General features: G+C 33.9%; 1 protein-coding gene across 2 annotated transcripts; it reads left to right on the top strand.

Moving 5' to 3' along the window:
- The first annotated feature begins 1,867 nt into the window (after positions 1-1,867).
- Positions 1,868-6,051, top strand: LOC103442571 (geranylgeranyl transferase type-2 subunit beta 1-like). 2 transcript variants are annotated; one of them, XM_008381372.4, is made up of 10 exons: positions 1,868-2,346; positions 3,422-3,484; positions 3,572-3,722; positions 3,829-3,945; positions 4,138-4,204; positions 4,327-4,475; positions 4,941-5,077; positions 5,175-5,273; positions 5,391-5,466; positions 5,765-6,051. In XM_008381372.4, the coding sequence occupies exons 2-10, from the start codon at positions 3,431-3,433 to the stop codon at positions 5,857-5,859; spliced, it is 945 nt and encodes a 314-aa protein (XP_008379594.1). In that variant the 5' UTR covers positions 1,868-2,346; positions 3,422-3,430; the 3' UTR covers positions 5,860-6,051. The 2 variants fall into 2 exon arrangements, with proteins under 2 accessions (XP_008379594.1, XP_008379595.1); XM_008381373.4 differs by having other exon boundaries at positions 2,179-2,346; positions 3,405-3,484.
- Positions 6,052-16,821: the final 10,770 nt, after the last annotated feature.

Genomic DNA, 16,821 nt, shown 5'->3' with positions numbered 1-16,821 from the left:
TCAAGAACCAATCATAACATGACACATGTCAATGTGACAAAGCTACAAGTTTTTCTATAAATAGGGGCCATTCCCCCACAATATTGGCTAATGACATTTGTGTTAAATCATTCACAAGAACTCACTAAATTGAGAGCTTGATCCTTTGTACTTGTGTAAGCCCTTCACTACTAATAAGAACTCCTCTACTCCGTGGACGTAGCCAATCTGGGTGAACCACGTACATCCTGTGTTTGCTTCTCTGTCTCTATTCATTTACGTACTTATCCTCACTAGTGACCGAAGCAACCAAGCGAAGGTCACAAAACCTGACACTTTCTGTTGTACCAAAGTCTTCGCTGATTTTGTGCATCAACATATTTAATAAACCCTAACATTGATTCTACAACAAAATTCTGGTAAGATTTTGTTTGATACAAGCAATAGTGGAGAGATATTAATTCAACACGAAATGTTAGGTATGGAGGGAGTCAGAAACAGATTTTAGTGGGGGCAATTTTCAGTGATGAAATTACATAGAAATTTTGATACAATGCTATTAGCTTATGTCGAACAACATGATTTTGGCTAATTGATGTTTAGAATGGTAAATTGTAAATCTGTAGCTAAGCGAAAAATTACATAGCTCAGAAGGGTGAAGGATAAGTTTTCAAACCGAAAACTTATTTTCCGGCTTTGCAATGATTTGACTACTTCGACAGTATTGTGTATTTAACTCAAAATGCATTTAGAAGTTTTTACTTTTCAGTTTTCAAACTGAAACTAGAAAACTTTTTTGTAACTATGTTCAGTTTTAAGTTTTTAAAATTGTTTGTACCATACTTGACTAATCCCGAAATTACTGAGCACCAATCAACGTTATACCGTTAAGGACCCAGAAGAGTTTCCCTCCAACCAGGAGGCCAATCACAGCGCGACACGTGTCGACATCAGAAGCTAATCATAGCACGACACGTGTCAACATCAGAAGCCAATTACAACACGACACGTGTCAATGTCAGTATGAAACTAGAAACTCTCTTCTATAAATAGAGATCATTCTCTCACACTATTTCCTAATGTCATTTGTACTAAATCATTCACTAGTACTCATTAAATGAGAGCTTGAACCTATGTACTTGTGTAAACCCTTCACAATTAATGAGAACTCTTCTACTTTGTGGACGTAGCCAATCTGGGTGAACCACGTACATCTTGTGTTTGTTTCCATGTCCCTATCCATTTACTTACTTATCCACACTAGTGACCGGAGCAATCTAGCGAAGGTCTTAACACTTTCTGTTGTATTAAAGTCCTTGCTGATTTTGTGGATCAACAAAAATAAAAAAATAAAAAATGAAAACCAAAATCAAGTCACTCTAAAATTTGAAGGGGAAAAATAAAGTTAAAATTAGGTTCTATTTTGAAAACTCACAGAAGTTACCAGCAAGTTTTTAGTAACTAAAGACCTGTTTGGTATTTTGCTTGAATCCACCTCTAAGACTAAGACCACCACCATGAGTCTGATACCCATAAAGAGCTAGAAAACAAAGCTTCATGTAGTTGTTATCCTAAGATTGTCGTTCATGACAAGTTCAATGCCGATTCGCGATTCGTGAGATTCATAGTTCATATAGTAACAATTTTGGCTACTTTGGTTGCTTATGTCATTGAAGATGCTTACATTCTAGTTGTTTTACCTTGTTCGTATGAGATGAAGAAAACATGGTGTGCAGGTATGCATGTTGACATTTTAGTTAGGATATTGAATTTTATTCTTCATTTTCTCCTTATATACTTCTTCTTTTTTAAATTTTATGTTTCTTAGTTTTTTTTTAATTTATTCAATTGAATGACTAAGAAAACAAGAGTGCAAGAAGATAAAATAGGGGTGCAAAACGTTTCGTTTTTTATTTATTTAACAAACTCCAAAGAAATCGATTTGAGCTAAATCATACATTAGGCTAACCATAACTAGATATTGAACTAGCCACAATAGCTACTCATTAGACAAATAATAGGAGACAAAATAAAAATTATAGGAGATTCATGAAAAGAAAATAAAAATAAATGATTAATCGACAAGAAGTCCAGGCCCAAAACAAAATAGAGAAAATTACAGCCCATAACCCCGCTCAGGCCCAACCCGTTTCTTGCATCACCGGGAAATAACAACTGCCGGTTTTTTGGTTCGTCCTCAGTCCTCGCTATTCCTCCGCTCGATCTGCAACTACGCCTCCTCCGCGCCGTCCGTGATACCGCCGCCTCCTCGCCGTCCGCGATAACGCCACCTCATCCGTCTGCGACAACGCCTCATCATCCTCTATTCTGTTGCGTCTTCTGGTTTCTCAGGGCAAGCAAATAAAGGTATTTGCTTAAATAGTGTGATTCTGCTTGCAAGGGTTTCTAGTTAGGGCTAATGGAAATTTACGATTTAGGCAGTGATTAAGTAGTGTAATTTTAATTGGGTTGATGGGTTTTCTGTATTTCATTTGGGATCTGAGAACCGGTCCTGCTGGTGTCTAAAGTAATGGTATTGATTTGTTGGGTTTTAAAGGCTAGGTCTTTTCTACTGATTTAGAACTGCAAGAGGTTTCTGGGGTTTGATTATCCAAACCGATTTTTCAAATCTGTTTATTTTGATTCTTCTTCCAGCCCAGAATTCGTGGCCGACAATCCATATTACGATTGGGATTAATTTTTCCTACTTATTAATTAGCTCTTGATGAAAAAATATAAACCTGAAAAACCGAACCGAACCAAACTGTAAATTCGATTCGATTTTCGGTTTTGGCAAAAAACCGAACCGATTGAAACCGAACTCATCCCAACTTGATTTCCCCTTTTGTCAAGGAACGTCATGAGTCAGTCAATCAATATTGCTGGTCAGTAAGTCGTCTTTCTTTTCCCTCTAGTTTTTATTTTTATTTTTTCGCTTTCTTATAAGGACTATTATTTGTTTTTCATAATTTGATGTCGCTATAAGTTCACGATTGGGTTGTGACCGATAATGGATTGTATAAATTTCACGTGTGTGATTAACTGTAATAGCATGTCTTAATTCATAGTTCAAGATTATTGCTTTCATTTGATATGCTTGTGTGATTGGTTTAGAGTTTAGTGCATCTATGTTTGAGGCAATTTGAGCTTCGGAAGTGATTTTCGCACCTCCCCTTTTCGTGCCATGCACTCCTCTCTCATTTTCTAGCGTAGGATTGAATGAATCAAAGGGAATCGAGGGACAAATCCAAGGGGAGGAGCATTGGAAGGAGAAAATGGGAGTGTGAAAATCCCCACTCTTTGGTTTTTGTACTTGGAATTTGTCTCTAGGGGAAATATGTAGAGTTTGTGAGTTACTATTTCATGTTACATCACCGTTGACTATCACATTTACCAGTTTCTGTTTGCACGCATTGTTAACACAGCTTTGCCTGTTTTGAAGTATAAACTGATGGGGGAGCTTGCAACTCAGAAACATGTTGAATTCATTGTATCGGTCGAAAAGGTCTGATTCTGTGTTGGAGTAAAATTTTTGTTGCTTTTGGTTTGTACATTGAAGCTAAGAGTAATAATACGGTGATGCTGTACTCAGAGAAAGGACTCTTTTGAGGCGGTCGCGATGGAGCATATAAGAATGAGTGGAGCATACTGGGGTTTGACTACTCTTGATCTTTTGGGAAAGCTCCACGTTGTGGATGTTGAAGAGGTTGTTTCCTGGGTCCTCCAGTGCCAACATGATTCAGGTTTTACTTTGTTTCCGACGACACTGAACTATTATTTTGATCTTCATTTGTTTGTTTGGTTATTTGGAGTTGTAGAGAGAATGATGATATAGTTGTGTTTGTGCAGGCGGGTTTGGAGGTAGCATTGGACACGACCCACACATACTGTATACGTTAAGTGCTGTGCAGGCTTTGGCCTTGTTTGACAAGCTTTATGTTCTGGATGTTGAGAAGGTTGTAAGTTGTATCCTTTATCACATCTATTTGTAAATTGAAAAAACCTCTTGCCATCTTTATACGCATTTTCTATTGAGGAAAATGGATTCAAATTAATTGCAACACCTTCTGTTGGGAGGCTCTTATACAAAATTAGAAGACTAACTGTATAAAGGATAGTGAGCATACCAAGTTTTGTGCAACTTAATGTGCAATTTAGATGTGGCTGGGTTGCAAAATGAAGATGGATCGTTTTCAGGAGACATGTGGGGTGAAATTGATACACGGTACTCTTTTATGATTTCCCTTGATTCTGGAGACTCATGATTTTTGAAGTCATTTAGTTACAATTCTTCGCTGTTTCTCATAGAGGGAATTAACAAAGCACTAACACACTTTTTTCTTTTAGGTTTTCTTATATTGCTATCTCTTGTCTCTCATTACTTCATCATTTGGATAAAATCAATGTGGAGAAGGCCGTCAGCTACATTTTAAGTTGTAAAAATCATGATGGAGGGTTTGGATCTACGCCCGGTGCGGAGTCTCATGCAGGTCAAAGTAAGTTATTTACTCACATAATGTCTCTGCAAAGTTTTACTTTCTGACTAGTGCTTAATAAATCAGTTTTGTTTTATAGCCATTTCATATTTTCTGTATTTTGCTTGTTAAATGGAATTTGTGTAGGTTGTTCTCGCATAATCATGCTTAGTTCAGATTCAGTCATTATCGATCAAATGTATTATTTGAACATGTTAACTTAATAGATCAACAGAGCTGTTTCCCTTTTGTCAATTCAATGGAAGTTAGCAGTTATTTTTGCGTTAACCTAGTAGTTTTAAGCTAAGGTTGTTAATACTATTTTCCTTATCACATCATTTAAACTCCCAAGTCTATTGATGTATCCTTAATCTTGCTTTTCTGCATGTCGGGTCCAGCAATGGCATGATTCTTTTGTATTTTCTGTGATTCTGTCTGTCCAAATTAGACTCAAATACGTCTTCGATCTGCCCATTGTTACTGCAGTTTTCTGTTGCGTGGGTGCCCTTGCCATTACGGGGTCACTACATCATATTGACAAGGACCTCCTCGGTTGGTGGTTATGTGAGCGGCAAGATAATAAAACTGGAGGTCTTAATGGTCGGCCAGAGAAACTTCCCGACGTGGGTTTTATTTTTGTTTGAAATTGAAGATTGAAACTGAATTTGCTTCTACTGACGTTCTTGGAATCTCCCTTGCGACATTTGTGCTGCACTTCAGGTCTGCTACTCATGGTGGGCTCTTTCCAGTTTGATCATGATTGACAGAGTTCATTGGATCAATAAGGACAAGCTCATCAAGTTCATTTTAGACTGCCAGGTTACAGTTATCTAATGAGCTATTTGTACATTTGGATTATTCTTTAGAAATGGGCATTCTCCCTGTTTTCGTATTTTCACAGTGAAAACTTTAACCACGCATTGTTCAAAACTGCAGGACATTGAAAATGGAGGAATTTCTGACCGACCAGATGATGCCGTTGATGTCTACCATACATACTTTGGTGTAGCTGGTATGTAATTGCTTTGGTTCCACCTTTGTTTTTTTATCCAGTTTCTTTACGTAGTAATTTGGCAACGTTAGTTCCAACTAGTTTCACAAGGGTTGCTAGTAGGAAAAACTACTTCTGATGAAACATAACGCCAAGTGTTTTTATAAGATGATTTGTATTCCTCTCGTATTGTCCTTCGAGAAAAATATCTTCTTGCAAAATGAAATGAGGGTGTAAACGAAAGCAGATATCTTCCAACTTCAACAGTTTGCTATTTTATTCATGACATTACATCTCAGATTGATGTTTTTTGATGCAGGACTTTCCCTTCTTGAATATCCAGGGCTGAAAGCTATCGATCCGGCATACGCTTTGCCAGTTGATGTCGTAAATAGGATTATATTGGACAGGTAGAAGGCTCTTGTTGCAATTTGTCTCTCCCAGACCCTGCGTAAAGCGGGAGCCTTGTGCACTGGGTACGACCTTTTTATTGTTTCTCTAATATGTCACAACTCGCACCATATTTTCGCATATTTGGTTAATAGGACTGGACTAGATTGAAATGAATTATTTGATTCTGAAAGATAACCATATTTCAAGACGAAATTCATTGTTGCCGGTGTCTTTCGGGTCCCAGGTCATCGGTTCGGGGTCACAAGGTCGGCGTAGTAGAACATACTATACCGGTGTCGTATTTTATCCGCTGCGTGCCCATTTCGAGTACTGAAACTGAGACGAGGTTAAACTAATCGAATCCTACTACTTATCGTGCCCGGGCCGAATCGTACGGTACACAAAACTGAAAAATTTTCAGACATCATTTGAGTCACGAAATGGCAAAACAACAAGAGCCAAAACTCCTTTAGTTGCATCCAGGGTGTTTTTCCCCTTGCACTTTCCAAACAAACATGAGAGAAAAAATAGAGAGCTGAAATGTTTGTCTTGCACGTGATCCTTGCGTGATGCAAGATTTTGGGCATCAAATATAAAGAACATCACGTGTTACTTGGTGGGATTTGGCTTTTATCCTTTTGGCTCCTTTCGTTTTTTCAGATATTTCCGATGACAAAACAGCCGTCACCTCACCACCATCCAATCAAAAAACCCACCAAATTGTTTCAAACGCATTTCATGTGCACAGTGTGCCTCTTCCCTCGTTGTACTCGAAATTGGAAACAATTTACACTAAAACGAGTTTTAAGTTTAATAATGAAGAATAATGTGTCAGTGTTTTGTAAATTATCTTGCGAAAATTAGACTAACTGAAGCATCACATTGCCACCAATCAGGAAGAGACACGTAACGGTTCAAATGGTAAGTGGGGATTAATAATTTTAAGATGGTTTTATTAATTTTCAATCGTCAAATCCAATAAACTAAAAACAATTAATATAAAATGTTAACGTAACTTAATTATAATCATACAAATAAGAAGACAGGGAAAATGAGAGGGCACAGAATCTGCCTCCATATAGCACTGCCTTAATTTCATTGGGATTTAAAATTAATAGGGGAAAAAAGGGTGAGTGTGTAGATAAATTTTTTATTGTGACGGAAATACGAGTGGTACACCACGTGTTTTTAAGTAAATAGTAAGAAATTTTATTTTTAAGTTATTAACTTTTTAACACACATATTTTGTCATTTGTACAATGACACATGATATAACATCTCGTGGGTGAGGATTGAAGGCGGCATGTTCGAAAAGACATGTTCACGTCAACATGCGTGCACTCTTCCACCTTATTGCCTCTGCCTCCGCATAATTCTTGTCTATTTTTTAATCTGACACGTGATTTTTATATTTCATATTCTCATTCTTAAATTATTTTAATTCAAGTACGGCTGATTCGAACGTAGGATTCTATCTTCTTATTCTCATCCATTTCTCACCCTTCTTCTCTCACTTAGATTTGTGTTTTATTTTTATAAAAATTAATATAAAATATTAACGTGATTTAACTGTAACTGTTTAATTAAGAGAAAAAAAAAAGTGAGTGAGATTAAGAGGGGAATGAATCATCTTCCGATTCGAACTCGAGTGCTCGGAGGCCAACACATAACTAAATTTAAGGAGTTGAGTTATTATAGGACGGCATAAGTTTAAACATTATCGGTGACTAATTTAACATTTAATCTAACAAAATCTTTCGTTTGACAAAAATAAAAAAAATCACACCATGATATTTCCACACTCACAATAATGGGAGAACAAAGATTTAAAGATTTATTGTCTTGCCGATTTATTTGGAAACGGATCCCTTCTATCAAGTCTTCTCTATCAATCAATTCGGATGTGAAATTTAATCAAACGGTTAAAGTTATTATAACTTTTAAAATGAATCCTTATTTTTAAGCGTTGAATCAAATTTTAAAGACTCAGATTAGTCGATGGGGGAGGATTTGGTAGAAAATATCCTGATCCCTTTCCGTTTTACTCTACCTGTTTGGTCAGCAAAGGCTCCTCCACCACTTGCCTTCAATACATGGCAGCACATTTCCCAAGCTTAGTCACCGTTTCTCCCACCGCCAGAGACACTGGGGTCCGGTTTCACCGACCTCGTTGTTTGTTGGGAATCCGGATCCTCCATGGCTGATTAGCTGGCCGTGTGCGAGAGTGAGAGAGACGAAATTTAGATTTTAGAAAAAGAAAAATATATATCTATCTATCTATACAATCTATAAGATCATATCCAACCTTTAGGCTAAAACTTAAAATTTTTAACCCAAAAAATTTAGGTTTTAATCTAGAAATTGCTTTTCTGTTCTCACTATTTTGGCCTAAATTTTTTAGCCCAAAATTATTAAAGAATAAATTAGTCTTTTAAAGTATTTTTTTTAATTATGTACATTATTATAATTTAATTTTATGAATATTTTAACTTAAAAATATTTAAATTCCGATAAGTATTGAAAAATCACTAAATTTGGGTGAATTTTGAGGTAAATTATTTTTTAAATTATTTTAACCGTTAGATTTAAATTTGGGGCATTAGATTTTTTTTTACCGTTATATTTTATTATATTCGATCTCCGCTGTTGAATTCAATCAAGGGGTGTGCTATCCACACACCCCTTTTTACTTCTCACACACCCCTTGTTAATTTCTGTCCGTTGATCTTCTTTAATTCATCCAATCCGACAGACGAAAACAAAAAAGATGTGAGATAAGTAGAAAATAGTGTGTGGACATCACAGCCCTTCAATCAATCTTGTAAGACATGTCCATGTGGGTAGGGTTTCGCTGGTGGTGCCCACACCATTTTCTGGGCTAAATCTTAGAGGAAATTCAGCTTTTGTTTTTCTTTAAGCTTTTAGCCCACATATTTAGCATGAGTTGAGGTGGGTTTCAAGGGGGAATAAAACCTAAAAATTAGCATTTAGCCTATGGTTGGCTAAAATTAAAGTTGAATAGAAAAATTGGCCAAATTCTACAAATTTAAGGTAAAAATCGACAAATAACTCAAAATTCTAAGCGTCTTCATATACAGAACGTAACAAGTGCTTTAACCTTTTTTTTTTCCAAACAATCTTAAACGTTTCTAGTAGTTATAAAACATTTTAGTAATTCCATAAGCAATCTCAATCGTACCCTTAAGTAACTACTTTAAAGCAACGCATTAACATACTCAAAATAAACTACAAGCATTCATAATTTAGTATCGAACTCACTTCAAACTTGTGTAACATCGAATCAGGGTAACTTAAAACTAAATCCTTATTCAACCAACTAAAGACCGAATACTTCTAAATCAACTGGTCCCTGCAATTCCCTCGAAATATCTTTGGATTCCCCCCATGGTAAATTAAAAATGGGTTCCACCAAGAGTTTGCCTGGAAAGCTAGACCATAATCCATACATGGATAGAATCTTGAATCAACATTTCAATCTGAAGGGGATCTAGAAAATGAGTGCAACCCTAAATTAGGGTCTGGGAAACTCTGATGCGATTCAATGGGGGCAAAAATGCTAGGATATGGATCCTCTTCGAGGCAACTGGTTAGGATTCTTCTAATCAATGTTCTTGGACCATTGAATTTTTATCAAACGGTTATAAATAGAGGGCATAACCAGTTGCTCGGAGACGATCCAAATCCTAAATGCCAAAGTGTACTAAAATTGGTAGGTTTTTCAAGTTGCAAGTGAAATTGTACGTAGAACTGTTTTGCCAATAATAAGTCCTCTTATTACCTCACGAGCCTATAACCCTACAGATATGATGTGTCGTAGGCCTCTTTAGCTACCTTCTTGCCCTAGCCTGGAAGGGATGCCCATTCTATGCAAGAAACCATCAATGCCATTTCACTTACTAACACAAGATATTTTTGTATAATTTAATACACACACATCTATATATTTATTGCTACTTGTCTTCATACTATTTTTAGAACTATTTAGGTGTATATTCATTTTTACTTTTTATATATAATTTTTAATTTTTGATAGTCTAATTAGATAAATTAAAGAAAATTGTAGAGCATAAATCACTCCACATCAATAATAAATGCAATTTTTAGCATTTTAAACACTCTTGTTTAATTCAGTTTGTTAATTTCGATTGATTTATTCAGTTCGATGAATAGAATAAAGAGTAGGGTACAAATCACCTCTCTATATGCATAAGTGGTGGACAACTTCTTCCCTCCAGGAGAAGTTTTTCACACAAGATATGATGTGTCGTAGGCCTCATGAGTCTAATTTTCGTATTTTCAGAGTGAAAATTGTAACCATGCCTTTTTAAAATGATTCTTTAGATATAAACCATTGAAACTCTTATTTTCTAGATAAAAACCCACCTAATTTTAAACATTCAAATAAAATCTAAATTTAAAAAATATTACCAAGTAAAAAAGTAATTGACCTATTATTACAAAATATTTACAACTTGTGCCATAATTTTCAAATCAAATCAATAAATGTTATTACTCACCTTAATTATAATGAACAAATAATTATTGCACATACTATTACCCCTAACATATATATACATACATATATATATATATAGACACACATACGTCAAAAGTATATAGTACTATTATAAGTTCAATATATATATATATATATAATTTACAAATATGTACTACTATACGTCTTACCTATATATGTAAATTTATGATTAGCAAATAATTATTATTTTGTAGGTAAATTAATAATGAATCAAATAACATTATTTTATTTTTGTAGGTAACTTACTGTTCATAAATTATTACATATATTTGACACATTTTATTATTATAAGATATGTACAAATAATAGGTAAATTAACTTCAAATCAAATAAACTTGCTTTATTTTGTAAGTAAATTAATTTTGAATCAAATAGCATTCTTTTGTTATGTAGGTATTTTATTTTGTATGTATCAATATCATATATATATTTGACACATTTTATTATGTAGGTAAATTATTTTGGTTGTATTTTGCATATATTGGGTTTGTTATTATGTAGGTAAATTATTTTTCACGTATTTTACATATCTTGGGCAATTTTTTTTTAAGCAATCTAACATTTTAAAATTTTAATAGTAGGTGCACTATTTGAATAAAATGTTTTTATTTTTTGTAGGTCAATTATTTTACATGAATTTTACATACATCAGGCATTTATACATATATATATATATATGTATATATATCTGTATGTGAAATATTTTATCTACAGTAATATGTAAAATATAATTTTATTGACTTAATTAAGCATGTATAATAACATATATTAGACATGTTTTATGTGATTATATATTAGGCAATGAATTTATAACGTTAGTGGTTTTTTTTTTTTGTAAAATCATTAATTCTTCCTTACAATCTGCATGATATTAATTATGTACATCAAACATCCAAATTGGGTTTATCAATAAAATAAATAAATTTCAAATAGGGGTATTTTAGGCATTTAGAATTTTTAAATGTGTGATGTGGAATCTAATCAATGGGTTTTATTCAAGTAAAAAACCTATGTCGGATTTTATGTAGAGAAAATTAATTTATAAAGGCTAAAGTTTTATTCAAGTAAAAAATCTATGTCAGGTTTTATGTGAGAAAATTAAGTTATAAAGGCTAAAGTTATATTTTCAGTTTTCAAAACTGCAGGACATTGAAAATGGAGGAATTTCTGACCGACCAGATGATGCCGTTGATGTCTACCATACATACTTTGGTGTAGCTGGTATGTAATTGCTTTGGTTCCACCTTTGTTTTTTTATCCAGTTTCTTTACGTAGTAATTTGGCAACGTTAGTTAGAGCTTCAGATTGATGTTTTTTGATGCAGGACGTTCCCTTCTTGAATATCCAGGGCTGAAAGCTATCGATCCAGCATACGCTATGCCAGTTGATGTTGTAAAAAGGATTATATTGGACAGGTAGAAGGCTCTTGTTGCAATTTGATACCTCATTGTCTCTCTAATATGTCACAACGCTCACCATATTTTTGCATATTTGGTTAATAGGACTGGACTAAATTGAAATGAATTATTTGATTCCGAAGGATAACGATATTTCAAGACTTTCATTGTTGCCGGTGTCTTTCGGGTCCCAGGTCATCGGTTCGGGGTCACAAGGTCGGAGTAGTAGAACATACTATACCGGTGTCGTATTTTATCCGCTGCGTGCCCATTTCGAGTACCGAAACTGCGACGAGGTTAAACTAATCGAATCCTACTACTTATCGAGCCCGGCCCGGATCGTACGGTACACAAAACTGAACATTTTTCAGACATAATTTGAGTCACGAAATGGCAAACAACAAGAGCAAAATCTCTTTAGTTGCATCCAAGATGTTTTTCCACGGACAAGGATTGTCTGCCCTCCTAATTGTGGTGCCCTTCCATGCCATTTTATTTTGTGCGGTCACGATTAAGTCACGTCAACATTTTATATTAATTTTTTAATGAGATAATAAGATAAAAAACAATAAAAATATAAAATATTAACGTGGCTTAACCGTGACCGTACAAAATAGGAGGGCATAGAAGAGCACCACAACTAGGAGAGCAGACAATCCTTGTCCTTTTTCCACTTGCAATTTCCAAACAAACATGAGAGAAAAAAGAGAGAGAGAGCTGAAATGTTTGTCTTGCACGTGATCCTTGAGTGACAAGATGCAAAGATTTTGGGCATCAAATATAAAAAACATCACGTGTTACTTGGTGGGATTTGGCTTTATCCTTTGGCTCCCTTCGTTTTTTCAGATATTTCCGAACAAAACAGCCGTCACCTCACCACCATCCAATCAAAAACCACACTGTGCCTCATCCCTCATTGAACTCGAATTTGGAAACAACTTACACGAAACGAGTTTAAGTTTAATAACGAAGAATAATGTGTCAGTGTTTTGTAAATAAAATTGGGGTTTTAGATGGGAAAGTTATAATGATGATGAACTTATTTCATATAAGTTGTTATCATGAAAACTAGACAATGAGAGGTTGATTGTCACTTGGTGTTTAAATCTAATGGTGCATTTTTAAGTATAAGTTTCTCTGCAATAAGAATACATTATTGATTAAGTGTGTCACAATAATAATAAACCTGTTTCATATAAGTTAATCTTGCGAAAATTACACTAACTGAAGCATCACATTGTCACCAATCAAGAAGAGACACGTAAGGAATCAAATGGTAAGTGAGGATTAATAATTTTTAGATTATGCTATTCACACATTTTTATTAATTTTTGATCGTCAAATCCAGTAAACCAAAAATGACTAAATGATAGAAAAATAAAAATAAGTATGTATATAGCACTACCTTAATTTTACTGGCATTTAAAATTAATAGGGGAAAAAAGGGTGAGTGTGTAGATAAATTTTTTATTGTGACGGAATACGAGTGGTACACCACGTGTTTTTACGTAAATGGTGATAAATTTTATTTTTTAAATTATTAATTTTTTAACACACATATCCTATAATTTGTATAATGACACGTGTTATACCATTCCGTAGCTCGATCACAGTGTGAGAGGATTGAAGGCGGCATGATCGAAAAGACATGTTCACGTCAACATGCGTGCACTCTTCACCTTATTGCCTCTGCCTCCCTATAATTCTTGTCTATTTTTTAATCTGACACGTGACTTTTATATTTCATATTCTCTTTCTTAAATTATTTTAATTCAAGTACGGCTGATTCGAACGTAGGAATTTTTTTTTTTCTTTTTGAGAACGCGAACGTAGGATTCTATCTTCTTATTCTCATCCATTTCTCACCCTTCCTCTGACACTTTGATTTGTGTTTTGTTATCTTTATAAAAAATTAATATAAAATATTAACGTGGTTTAACGTTAACCGTTCAAATAAGATAAAAGAGAAAACGAGTGAGACTAGGAGAGGAAGGAATCCTCTTCCGATTCGAACTCGAGTGCTCGGAGGCCAACACACTACTTTATTCAAGGCGTTGAGTCATTATAGGACAGTATAAGTTCAAATATTATCGGTGACTAATTTAATATTTAATCTAACAATATCTTTCGACAGAAAAAAGAAAAAAAATCACACTATGATATTTCCACAGTTACAATAATGGGAGAACAAAGATTTATTGTCTTGCTGTTTTATTTGGAAACAGATCTCTTCTATCAAGTCCTCTCCATCAATCAATCCGAACGTGAAATTTGATAAAACAATTAAAATTATTATAACTTTTAAAATAAACTCTTATTTTTAACTGTTAAATTAAATTTTAAAGACTCAGATTAGTTGAAGAAGAGGATTTTGTAGCACCCTTGCCTTCAATCCATGGCAGCACACTTGCCTTCAATCCATGGTAGCACATTTCCCAAGCTTAGTGACCGTTTCTCCCACCGCCAGACACACTGGGGTCCGGTTTCACCGACCTCGTTGTTTGTTGGTAGTCCGGATTCTCCATGGCTGATTAGCTGGCCGTGTGCGAGAGTGAGAGAGACGAAATTTAGATTTTTTAGTCCGAAATTATTAAAAAATAAATTTAGTTTAATTTAAAAACAAAAAAATTATGTACATTATTATAATTTAATTTTATGAATATTTTAACTTAAAATATTTAAATTTCAATAAATATTGAAAAATCACTAAATTTGAGTGAATTTTGAGTTAAATAATTTTTTAATTATTTTAGCCGTTGGATTTAAATTTGGGCCATTAGACCTTTTTTTTACCATTAGATTTAATTATATTCGATCTCTGCCGTTGAATTCAATCAATCATGTAAGACATGTCCAAGTGGGTAGGATTCCGTTGATGGTGCCCACACCATTTTTGGGCTAAATCCTGGGGAGAATTTGGTTTTTGTTTGGGATTTAGCTTTTAGCCCACACATTTATCATGAGTTGGGTTGGGTTTGGATGGGGAATAAAACCTAAAAAATAGCATTTTGCCCATGGTTGGCTAAAATTAAAGTTGAATAGAAAAATTGGCCAAATTCTACAAATTTAAGGTGAAAATCGACAAATAACTCAAAATTCTAAGTGTCTTCATATAAATAACGGAACAAGTGCTTTAACCTTATTTTTTTTTCCAAACAATCATAAACGTTTCTAGTAGTTATAAAACATTTTAGTAATTCCATAAGCAATCTCAATCGTACCCTTAAGTAACTACTTTAAAGCAACTCATTAACATACTCACAATAAATTACAAGTGTTCATAATTTAGTATCGAACTCATTTCAAACTTGTGTAACATCGAATCAAAATAACTTAAAACTAAATTTTTATTCAACCAACTAAAGACTGAAAACTACTAAACCAACTGATCGCGTGCAATTCCCTCGAAATTGCTTTGGATTCCCCTAATGATAAATTTCAAAGGGGTTCCAGCAAGAGTTTGCCTGGAATTAGCATTTCAATCTGAAGGGGATCTAGAAAATGAGTGCAACCCAAAATTAAGGTCTGAGAAAGTCTGATGCGATTCAATGGGGGCATAAATGCCAAAGTGTACTAAAAGGAGGCAGATTTTCTGCACTTCTGTTTGAATGTCATTTTCATTCTCTTCTATTTTGTACGGTTAAGTTTAAGTCACGTCAATATTTTATATTAATTATTTTTATCGATAAAATAAGAAAAAAAAAATATAAAATATTAACATAACTTAATCGTGATCAAACAAATAAAAAAGATAAGAATGGCACCCAAACATGGCAGTCAATCTGCCTCCGTACAAAAATTGGTAGGTTTTTGAATTTGCAAGTGAAATTGTACGTAGAACTGTTTTGCTAATAATAAGTTCTATTAACTGACGAGCCTATAACCCTACAGACATGATGTGTCGTAGGCCTCTTTAGTTACCTTCATACCCTAGCCTGGGACCAGGCTTCTATGCCCTTCTAGTTCCCATACACTTCTATCCATTTCTATTTTGAGCAGTCACGATTAATTTACGTCAATATTTTATATTGATTTTTTTATAAAGTTAATAAAATAAAAAATAATAGTGATATAAAATATTGACGTGATTTAACTGTAACCGCACAAATAGAAATGGATGAAATTTTATGGAAACTGAAAGAGCATAGAAGCCAAGTCCCTAGCCTGGAAGGGATGCCCCTTCTATGCAAGAAACCATCAATGCCATTTCACTTACTCACACAAGATATTTTTGTATAATTTAATTCACACACACACATATATATATTTATTGCTACTTGTCTTCGTACTATTTTTAGAACTATTTAGGGTGATTTTATATATAAATTTTAATTTTTGATAGTCGAATCAAATAAATTAAATAAAATTGTAGAGCATAAATCGCTCCACATCAATAATAAATCAATTTTTTAGCATTTTAAACACTCTTGTTTAATTCAGTTTGTTAATTTCGATTGATTTATTCAATTCGATGAATAGAATAAAGAGTAGTGTGCAAATCACCTCTCTATATGCATAAGTGGTGGACAACTTCTTCCCTCGACTAAGGAGAAGAAGTTTTTCACACAAGATATGATGTGTCGTAGGCCTCATTAGTTTCGAAGGGATGCCCCTTCTTTGCAAGAAACCATCAATGCCATTTCACTTACTCACACAAGATATTTTTGTATAATTTAATACACACATATATATTTAAGGAATTTTAACGAAAAACTCTCGGTACTGTTTATTTTAACAAAAAATCATATTTTTACACTAAAAAGTCAATTCTGATACTATTTATTTTACCTTTTATTTTGTCCTTATCGTTAAAACTCTAAGTTTTCAAACCCTTTTCATTAGTTTTCCAATATATTTAGGAAATTGTTATTAGCACTCCAAAAATCTCATTTGACGTTCCAAACTTTCTATAATTAGAAAGAAAAATAAACTTGTGAGAGTGTAGAATGAGATTTTTAGAATCCTAATAACAATTCCTTATATTTATTGCTACTTGTCTTCATACTATTTTTAGGACTATTTAGGGTG

This window comes from Malus domestica, chromosome 09 (assembly GCF_042453785.1).
Source record: "Malus domestica chromosome 09, GDT2T_hap1".
NCBI lineage: Eukaryota > Viridiplantae > Streptophyta > Magnoliopsida > Rosales > Rosaceae > Malus > Malus domestica.
The sequence above is the reverse complement of the archived record's forward strand: the minus strand, read 5'-3'. Positions and strand labels throughout refer to the sequence as shown.

What these genes read in the sequence shown, in the direction of transcription:
- LOC103442571 (XM_008381372.4), top strand. Translation starts at nt 3,431, where the DNA reads ATGGGGGAGCTTGCAACTCAGAAACATGTTGAATTCATTGTATCGGTC. An exon ending in TGGGGTGAAATTGATACACG is followed by an intron (nt 4,205 to 4,326) that starts GTACTCTTTTAT and finishes TTTTTCTTTTAG; the next exon opens with GTTTTCTTATATTGCTATCT. An exon ending in GGCCAGAGAAACTTCCCGAC is followed by an intron (nt 5,078 to 5,174) that starts GTGGGTTTTATT and finishes GCTGCACTTCAG; the next exon opens with GTCTGCTACTCATGGTGGGC.